Below are 10,445 nucleotides of genomic sequence, written 5' to 3'. Positions count from 1 at the left end.
CAGTCTGGGCTAGTATATTGTTGCACAATCCTGTGATAGACTGGACTGAAAACGTGTCAGTACCTGTATGAAGCTTAAGCTTATTCAGGTAGACAGTGAAATATATGTTGTGCCTAAATCTGACTAGTTTGGTCACGTGTGATTAATATATTCTTCAATACAAATTACTGGCTGATCTTTTAAATACCATATGACAACGAACGAGATATTTATGTCATGTTTGATTTGTTTCTTTGCTAAGTGACTGAGACTTCATACAGACTGCTTGCGTTTCATATAACGACTGCTTCAGTAGTAGATCTGTTTGAAAAGTTCGGGCTCTTGTTAATGGGAGTAATGAATGGCGCTACTAAGTGTACCCCCCTTTTTTCACAGATGTTTATGTTGAGATTTGGAGATGATGAGGTCCCTGGAAGCTTTTCACAGATGTAAATGTGGCATGAGGTGTTTACTTAAACAATACTCAATCTCTGATTCTTTGGTGTATATGAACTTAAAAAATATCAATGCCTCACCATATCATGTTGTCATATTGTATGGCAGTATCTTTCATGAAATATAGAACTGGGACATACTACCAATCATATGTGGAAATCTGGATGTGGTTTTGCTAATGATTCTTTGAACATACAATTCTGTCCAACATACTTGACTTTTGTTAAATACAAGTACAAGGCTTTGTTTTCATCATGAGTTTGGGAATGCTTCACAAGAAGATCAGATAAAAAATAGGCAATAGTTTGCAAGAATAATCTGTCATGGAAAGCTTCCACTTTCATCAAAACAAGACATCCAAATAGAATTGATTGATGTATTAACGGAGAAAGCAGTTTGGCATAACATAAAATTGAATGAAATAAAAGTTATTTGAAAAGTTACGAAAAGGACCCTATAAAGCATGTAGCACGCGCATAGTAAACTTTGACGAGTCCAGATGGCAGGGGGCAAGGTGAACGGTACTACGCTCACGCATATGTTATTGACGTCGACTGCTCGGTAGAAGAAGCGTTATGGTATGGGGGTGTTCAGCATGATGCTCTCAGTCTGACAGGTCTGCGATACAGGGATAGATCATTGGGCGCGTGTGCAGCCGTACATTCAAGGACATGGATTTAACGTCACCCTTCAACACGATAATGCCCGTCCACATGCGGGTAATAGATTTGAGACAGCAGAACGTTCCGTAACTGGGATACACCGACATGCGTCAACTAAGTCAGCTAGCCTGACCACCTGATCAGGTTAGTCTCATCTTACAAGCAACATGGGTTACTGAAGATTACTTTTAATCCGGGTAAATATCTGTGTAAATATTTGTGGCTTTGATATGTTGTGCAATAATTTCAGCTCCGAACTTCAGAATTTCGTAATTATTATGAACATTATTATTTCGGAGATATGTGAAGGTGTAAACTGCTACATACCGTATATACCTTTTGACCTTTGGTTTCAGATGATAACAAAGAGCCGACGCTCCTCACATCGTCTGACGTACCCAGTAGGTACGAGGAGATTCCACGATAACGAGCGTCCACGATAACATATGATCAGCAATACAAGACCGTTAGTGTCAGTGGATTCCAGTTGATCCGAGCAGCACATCACAACCATGGCGGGTACAGCTCACGACAGAAGCAACATTGCGAATGGGATTCTCTCTGGAATTGTGCTAGCATGTGGTGAGTTGAGTGAGTGGGTGAGAGTAGTTGAACTGGTTGCTGGCTTGTTATTCATATATGACCCCACTCAGCAATATCCCAACTGTATGACTGCGGCCTGTATGTAATCTGGACCAGACAATCCAGTGATCAACATGACCAGCGATCTACACAATTTGTACACGATGTACACAATTTATAATGCCTCGACGAGTTGAGCGGTTGAGTGAGTGAATTGTTGTGAGTAAGCTTTTGAGTGAATGTCTGGTTGGGTGAATCGTTTAGTAAATGAATGACTGAATGAGTAAACGGCTGAGTGAGTGGGTGGTTGAGTAAGTGTGTGGTTGAGTTAGGTGTGTGGTTGAGTTTGTGGTTCTGTAAGTGTATGAATGAGTGCCTGTGTGGTAGAGTTTGTGATTGACTGAGTTTGTGGTTGACTGAGTTTGTGGTGGTTGACTGAGTGTGTTGATGGAGTGAGTGAGTAGACAGGTATTCTCCCCAGTGCCTATTTTCTCGTTGAATTTCGGTCTCAGCTGCAATAACCTTCATATAATCACCTACCAGCATTTTGACATGATAGCTGCAGTACGCAACCTCAACAAGTGAGACCCACAAAGCATGAGAGTATTTCTGTGTTAGTGTTATCGTGGATAACATGGGATTTATCTCTTGTTATCTGTAAAGAGGACGGTACGTGACGTAGCGTACTATCAGCCCATGGCACAGCAGATATCACACTCTAACAACATACATTCCGAAATGTTATTGTTTTACGCCGCATATTCCTGTTATATGGCTACGGTCTGTAAGTAATCAAATCTAGACCACACAAGTCCGTGGTAAACATCATGAATACCGATCTACGCAATTTGGTCAGCAATCAAGTCAGGAAGCCTGACCATTATCATGTCCTTCTTGTGTTACTACTACTTCTGTGTAAGACGACCAAGTGGATGGAGGGAGTAAATTAGGTTTATCGTGACTGCTTCTGGTAATACATCTAGCTGGCGCTATCAGAGCATGGTCGACTAACTAGCATGCCTTGCGCTACATACTTCCGGTACAGAAATAGATGTTAAAATCCGGAGATACTGGGATACTACAACCATATAATCCCGTTAATCCCCTCTTACAACTAGCATGGGCTGCTTAATATAAAAATCCTACCCAGACGTCTAACAGGCACAAGGGGCGGTTCGTGTAGTCTAGTGGTTAAATACTTAACTTTTCTGTCACTGAACCAAGTGTTCGTTTAAAAGTTGATTGGAAAATTATTTTTGTAACAACACACCCTCAGTAATACCATACACGTATTTGAAAAAAAACCACAATAAATGAAATTAGCGGTGGGGTAGTCTCTCGATAAAGCGTACGCTCGTCATAACAAAAACCCGAGTTTGATTCTTCATGTGGATACAATGTGTGAAGCCCAGGTCTGCTGTCCCTTGGTATTGAAATTATGCTAAAAGCGGTGTGAAACTAAACTCACTCACTCGCAGATACTAGTTGAGACCTACAGGAAGATTCAGCCGCTGATCTCTGTAGCATCCCCGCTAAATGCTCCTGTTAAATATTTCCAGCACATTAATCTGTAAGAGACCTTACTACGCCAGTTAGATGTTTGGCCTTTGCTACTATCACTTCAATAATGATAATAATCATCCAAGAAAACTGTCAAAAGTCAGACTCTCTTATATAACAAACGTTGTCATCGTGCACATATATTTTCGTGGGTTTCATGTTATCATCACGTTGGTTGGTGGTTGGTTCACCACGCAGAAGACCCGCTTTCTGTTCACACACGAGTATAATGTGTGAAACCCATTTCTTCTGCTTCTCGGGGTTATACTGTTATACCAGAACATTGCTATAAGCGGCTTAAAAACCATACTCACTCATAATGAGGTAATCATCGTCTCGACATCATAGTGACGTGCATCCACGATGGGCAGTGGAGTAGCCTAGTGGATAAAGCGTTCGCCCACACCCACGTTCTATTCCCCACTTGGGTACAATGTCTGATGCTTATTTCCGTTATCCGCCGTAGTGTTGTTGGAATACTACAAAGGAGTCATAATGGGCCCAAAATATTCTGTTGAGTGAGTGAGTGACTTTGGTTTAAGGCCGCTTTTTGCAATATTTTCTCACTATCACGCTGGAGACGCCAGAACAGGGCTTTACCCATGTGGATAATTGAACCCGGCTTTGGGAGAGTTAGTGGTTAAAACGTTGGCTGATCACGCCGACGTCCCGAGGTTTATTCCCGCACGAGTACAATGTGTGACACCCATTTCTATGTTCCTTGGGTTATACAGTCAGAATATTGCTAGAGGCGGCGTAAAACCATACTTACTTACTCACTCGGTATGAGTTCATCATCGTCTCGACATTATAGTGAACCAGTTCATAAGTTTAGATAGTGTTGTACATCCGGGTTAGAATTGGTCTTCAGAAACCCATTCTTATGGTAAGAGGCAACAAAAGGGATCGGGTGGTCAGCCCGTTAGCTTGGTTGAGACATATCGATGTTCATGCTATTATTCTCTTGGTTGTCGACGCCGTCGACATTGAATACGTTAAATAACAAACTGTTCAAATCCATCTTTCTCCAAATTTCAGGGATCATTTTCAGTGCTCTGGCGGCTGTCATCATGAGAAGAGTCATCTCGCTTGAGAACATTCCTGCAGATGAAGGTTCCTTGAACACGTTGGCTACTTTGCCTGTTTGGGCTGTGGGGTTTGCTGTACGTATCTTCCATTTTTACTTTTTTGCAATTTATTAATTTTTACAATTGTGCTGTTCGAATACTTTAGACCAATGTTGGTCTCTGAGTGTCTTCGTATGAACACGAAGGTAACCTATGTCTTTTCTGTTCAATTTGATTATCAAATTAATGTTATTCGTCCACAAGAGACCAGCGAAGATCCCGGTTAGAATAAGCCTTCAGTAAGTTATGGTCGTGGTAAGAGGCGACTAATCGGACTGTGTGGCCAGGCTGTCTCCCTTGTTTGATACATGTCATCGGTTGGTCAGTGTGCATGATACTGATCACTGGATTGCCTGGCCCACACGCGATTATTTAATGAAACCCCGCCATATAGTTGGAATGTTGCTGGGCGCGGAGTTAAACAAGCAACCAACCAATTGTCCACAATATTCTTTAAACTGCAGGCATTCGAATAATAAAATCATCAAAATGTTGCATTCCTTTCAGATGTATGTATATGAACAGCAGATGAAACGCAAGTGTGTGGGTTTTTTCAAATTTCTAAGTGGAAGATATATACATGAACATTCACTTTTATGAGATGTCATTTTGTAGAAATTTGCGTTTCTTTTGCTGTTCAGTATATTTTGGTTCTAGTACATGGTACCAGGACTGATGGGACTTGTTGCAACATTCGTCAAAGCGAAAGGAATGGTAAGCTGGAACTTCACGTCACATTGTTATTTTTTAAAAACAGGCGCAGTCACTATGACTTTTTCCAGCACAGTGAATTCTGTACGATTGTGTGAAATGTGACTGATGAATGTAAAATAATCTGGTTTAATAACGTTATTTAATTTTAAGTTTATATAAAAGATATTTTAGTCGCAGTATGTCAATGAAAAGATGGCGAGATTGTTGATTAAAGGAGACACAAGCATGAAATGAGGAATACTTGAGTGATGTTTGATTCAACCCTCAGCTATGGGTTCATATCAACAAGTCTGCCAGAAAGTTTACCTCAGTATCAGAAATATCTCTCAGATGAGGAAATACATTGATAAAAGAACTACAGCAACATTAGTGAAGTTCCGTGTCCTATCACACCGGGACTGTTGTACCGGTCTTTTGTTTGGTCTCCCTAAACCCCTCGTTAACAAGCTACAACTTTCTCAAAATCAGCAGCAAGACTCATTACAAGTACACGAAAAGTTGATTACAATTATCTGTAAACACGATTGGTTGTCTGTTTCACGTAGGATTCAGTACAAGATCCTCCCCCTCTTGTTTAAGCAACGCATGATCTTGCACCAGAGTATTTCCAAAGTCCCTTAACCAGCCATATAGACAATCAACACTTCAGGTGATCAGAATCTTCTCTGTGTGCCATCATCTCGCAAAAACATTGTATGGAGATAGGTTCTTTGATGCAGCTGCACCTGATCTGTGGAACAATCTCCCCACTGACATTAGTGTCATTCAAGACGTTGACACTTTCCAGAAACATCTGAAGACATATATGTTCACGAAAAATGTGTGTGTGTGTGTGTGTGTGTGTGTGTGTGTGTGTGTGTGTGTGTGTGTGTGTGTGTGTGTGTGTGTGTGTGTGTGTGTGTGTGTGTGTGTGTGTGTGTGTGTGTGTGTGTGTGTGTGTGTGTGTGTGAACCAACTGCAAAACCGTTTGCAGATAAAATCCGAGGGGGTCATGGATCAGCTTCCTGAAAAGCATGTACAGATATCGTACATGTGAACAGTAGCGTTTTGGTGCAAGATTTCGTTAATTTTTATTAACGGTAATTTATGATAGTTCTTAATTATCTTTTCAACGTTACAAAATTGTTTTACAATGGACCACTTCATGTGTAAACAGTACCTGTAAAAAGCATTGAATATTTTGCAAAATCTATTTTAGAAAATCTAACCAAACCCCATATCCGGTGTTTGCCGTGATAATACTGGAATATAGCTTAAAGCACTTGTATTGCTATGGTGAAGCACAGCAGTTAGCCAGATATGTTCGACGCCTACATCAAATGTGTAACCTGCCATTATCCCGAGTGCAAAGTAACGCAAATCACAACACAGTGCTAAAAGCGGCTTAAAACTAAACTCACGCACTCACACAGCGTTAAGAGTGTAGACGAAAAAGAATAGTGACATTTATGGAAGTAAAATTTGATATACTTCCTTGTAGTGGTTGCACCAATTATACATGTTGTTGTTGACTCACATTTATGGAAGTAAAATTTGATATAATTCATTGTGGTGGTTGCACCAATTATACATGTTGTTGTTGACTCACATTTAAGGAAGTAAAATTTGTTATAATTCCATGTGGTGGTTGCATCAGTTATACATGTTGTAGACTCACATTTAAGGAAGTAAAATTTGATATAATTCATTGTAGTGGTTGCATCAGTTATACATGTTGTTGACTCACATTTAAGGAAGTAAAATTTGATATAATTCATTGTAGTGGTTGCATCAGTTATACATGTTGTTGACTTTTTTTCCTAATTTTTCTCTTCAGTACATCACCCATATGGTGTTCGCCATCATCACGCTTCTCGCCATGGCAATCTTCTTCATCATGGGAATAATCAGTCTCGCCGCCCTAGCTGAACTGAATGTAGATGTACCTCAATGCATGTATGTAACAAAGTACAATATATATCGTCATCATGGGAATAATCAGTCTCGCCGCCCTAGCTGAACTGAATGTAGATGTACCTCAATGCATGTATGTAACAAAGTACAATATATATCGTCATCATGGGAATAATCAGTCTCGCCGCCCTAGCTGAACTGAATGTAGATGTACCTCAATGCATGTATGTAACAAAGTACAATATATATCGTCATCATGGGAATAATCAGTCTCGCCACCCTAGCTGAACTGAATGTAGATGTACCTCAATGCAGGTATGTAACAAAGTACAATATATATCGTCATCATGGGAATAATCAGTCTCGCCGCCCTAGCTGAACTGAATGTAGATGTACCTCAATGCAGGTATGTAACAAAGTACAATATATATCGTCATCATGGGAATAATCAGTCTCGCCACCCTAGCTGAACTGAATGTAGATGTACCTCAATGCAGGTATGTAACAAAGTACAATATATATCGTCATCATGGGAATAATCAGTCTCGCCGCCCTAGCTGAACTGAATGTAGATGTACCTCAATGCATGTATGTAACAAAGTACAATATATATCGTCATCATGGGAATAATCAGTCTCGCCGCCCTAGCTGAACTGAATGTAGATGTACCTCAATGCAGGTATGTAACAAAGTACAATATATATCGTCATCATGGGAGTAATCAGTCTCGCCGCCCTAGCTGAACTGAATGTAGATGTACCTCAATGCAGGTATGTAACAAAGTACAATATATATCGTCATCATGCCATGTTTTCATCATGCACATGACCCGTGAAGGTCCCGGAGTAGAATAGACCTTCAGCAACCCATGCTTGCCACGAAAGGCGACTGTGCTTGTCGTAGGAGGCGACTAACGGGATCGGGTGGTCAGGCATGTCATCGGTTCCCCATTGCGCAGATCGATGCTCATGCTGATCACTAGATTGTCTGGTCCAGACTCGATTATTTACAGACCGTCGCCATATCGTAGAGTGCGGCGTAAAACTAAACTCACTCACTCACCATGCATATCCAAATAAAACCTTTATTCCTGTGGTCTTCGTGTCCGGTAGATGCACCAGCGTGATCGCTAAAGTGCTGATGCATGTACATAAGAATCCATGACAATTTAAATCATTATGCATATATATCTAAAATCGTTAGACAGTCCCGTGATCAACATCACGACTTCGGCTTTGTTTGGTTGACTGTGTTGAATTTACCATCATAAGGGATCAGTATTTTAAAATGAAAACTGTTAAGGATTGCTTTAGTACTTTTAATGATCAGTTAATTATTTTATTTCAAAAAGAAATAGAACTGCTCGAATTTTTATTCGTATGTGTAGATAAATACATTTAAGCATTGGTGAAATTAAGTTAGAAACTCAATTTGTGCGTGTAACGTTGAAGGTTGTTGGCGTAGCGTAAACTGCTTTGTCCTACTGATAATGTGCGTCAGTCCCAAATTTTCGATTTTCAGTAAACTGAAATTTACTACCAGGTTTTTAGTCGCAGTATTTTTGTCATTTTAATGCATGGCTGAATTTCAGCATAAGCTGAAGGGATGATGTAAATCTAGTTAGGGTCTATGTAGGTAGCAATAGTAGTTAGAGTCAGTCCCCACGGTCCCTTCTATGGTTATCTACCTTCAATTGGTGGCTATAGCCTGTTTTCATAGTTTATGCTCCTCTGTAGATAAAATATTTTCGATTTAATTACCAGTTGTAAATATATATATCCGTGATAGTCTAATTGGTTTTATTGTCCTTTGTCGTCAAATATTTAAAACCTAGTTTTAATTGCTGTATGGCTGTAATATTGCCGATGCGATGTAAAATGATAAGTCACTCTCTCACCCATGAGCATCGTTCTAAGCAGTTGCAATATGGCGACTTGAGTCAACCATGTCAGCGCACCTGACCACCAGATCCCGTTCGTCTGGACCATGAAATGCTGATGACTAGTAACATGATCTTCAGTGGTCCGCTAATGGCGAGTGCTGTGATGAGGTATGTTGGGTGCCATGGTGCAGTTGACTGAAGGTCCTTAGCGTAAACAAAATGTGTCAGGTAAATGTTTATCTTTATATAAAATATGACAAAAACATACTGTCACTGCCTCTGTTCTAGCCCACCAGAAACCGACTGTAACATTCCATCAAGCTTGTACTCAATGTGCGTCGTCGTGATCGTTGTCATCATCTTTGGCTGGATCTTCACCCTCGTTACTACCATCCTCTCGGGGATCCTCGCCTGTCGAGATGAGGTAAACCAATATCATACCATCAAAATTGTCTAATACGTTCCATGTGGCCAAAATTCTTTTTCCACGAAATACTTACGCGCGATTTAAAACACCATGGGCAATGTTTATTCCTTGTGTTGTTGATTTTATCCCGCTTTGAATAACTTTCATGATCTCATGGTTTTATTCCTTTTGTTGCAGAATAACACGCACTTGGTATACATGCAGAATGTGCCACCATCAATGACTAACGTGGCAATAAACTCAACAGTCAGTGGCTTCTCAAACCCTAACTATCCCACGAAATATTAGCCGTAACGACGTTGGCATTCAATCGCAAGGCGTGCGTGGGAACTTCTAAAACACAAAATGAGGAAGAATTAGTTTTAAAATTATAATCAGTCATACTGTTTTTAAAAACTTTTTTTTTTTTTTTTTTTTTGGGGGGGGGGGGGGGGGTATTGCTTTCTAACTTTATGGATTTATCCGTATAAAATAGTTCAGTCGTTAAACGTTTTACGGTTGACGTCGTTTATTAGGACTCGTCAACACGAACGCCAGTGGAATGTCGCTGTGACATTCAAATTCGTCATTTAAAAAAGCTAAGACTATGCCATGAAGTGTTTATATTTCATCACCTGCAAGTCAGTATCCAACATTGAGATAAGTACAAACTAAGCACTTTGAAAAAAAGCCAAAACATTTGCGACATCCATAAACCAAACTGTGTGTATGTCCCAGGATGTTCTCTTGTGCTTTCAAAACAATGTATGTGTGTTGTTATTTCCAGATTCAGTCCATTTGATTAGTTTAGAAAATTTGTAACATAATATGTAATTACAAAAATTAAATTAAAACGAACTGATTCTTTTGTTTTCATTGCTATGATTCTGAACAAAATAAGGCAAAAATCGTTCCAATAACATATCAACTGAAGGTTGAGTCACGTCGTCTCTTCAGGAATAACAAATCATGTAGCTCCGGATAAAGCAACTTCAAAATGACATACATGACAGTTTGTCACATTTGCTCATGCTATTGATCACTAGGTTGTCTGAGGCAGAGTCAAGTAATTACAGACTGACACCTTCTAGCATCGATCTATACAAATGGAATATGACATGAGGTGTGCCAACCAAGTCAGCAAGCAACACCTCGGGATCCGGTTCAGTCGCCTCTTACTTCAA

General features: G+C 40.0%; 1 protein-coding gene across 1 annotated transcript; it reads left to right on the top strand.

Annotated features, from left to right (window-relative positions):
* The first annotated feature begins 1,206 nt into the window (after nucleotides 1-1,206).
* LOC137286529 (uncharacterized) lies at nucleotides 1,207-10,259 on the top strand. Its single transcript, XM_067818445.1, has 7 exons — nucleotides 1,207-1,294; nucleotides 1,454-1,679; nucleotides 4,278-4,402; nucleotides 5,024-5,080; nucleotides 6,897-7,015; nucleotides 9,144-9,279; nucleotides 9,460-10,259. Exons 2-7 carry the CDS (start codon nucleotides 1,610-1,612, stop codon nucleotides 9,568-9,570), a joined length of 618 nt encoding a protein of 205 aa, XP_067674546.1. The 5' UTR covers nucleotides 1,207-1,294; nucleotides 1,454-1,609; the 3' UTR covers nucleotides 9,571-10,259.
* Nucleotides 10,260-10,445: the final 186 nt, after the last annotated feature.

The sequence above is a fragment of the Haliotis asinina genome, chromosome 6, assembly GCF_037392515.1.
Source record: "Haliotis asinina isolate JCU_RB_2024 chromosome 6, JCU_Hal_asi_v2, whole genome shotgun sequence".
NCBI lineage: Eukaryota > Metazoa > Mollusca > Gastropoda > Lepetellida > Haliotidae > Haliotis > Haliotis asinina.
This window is presented reverse-complemented; position numbering and strand designations above follow the sequence as displayed.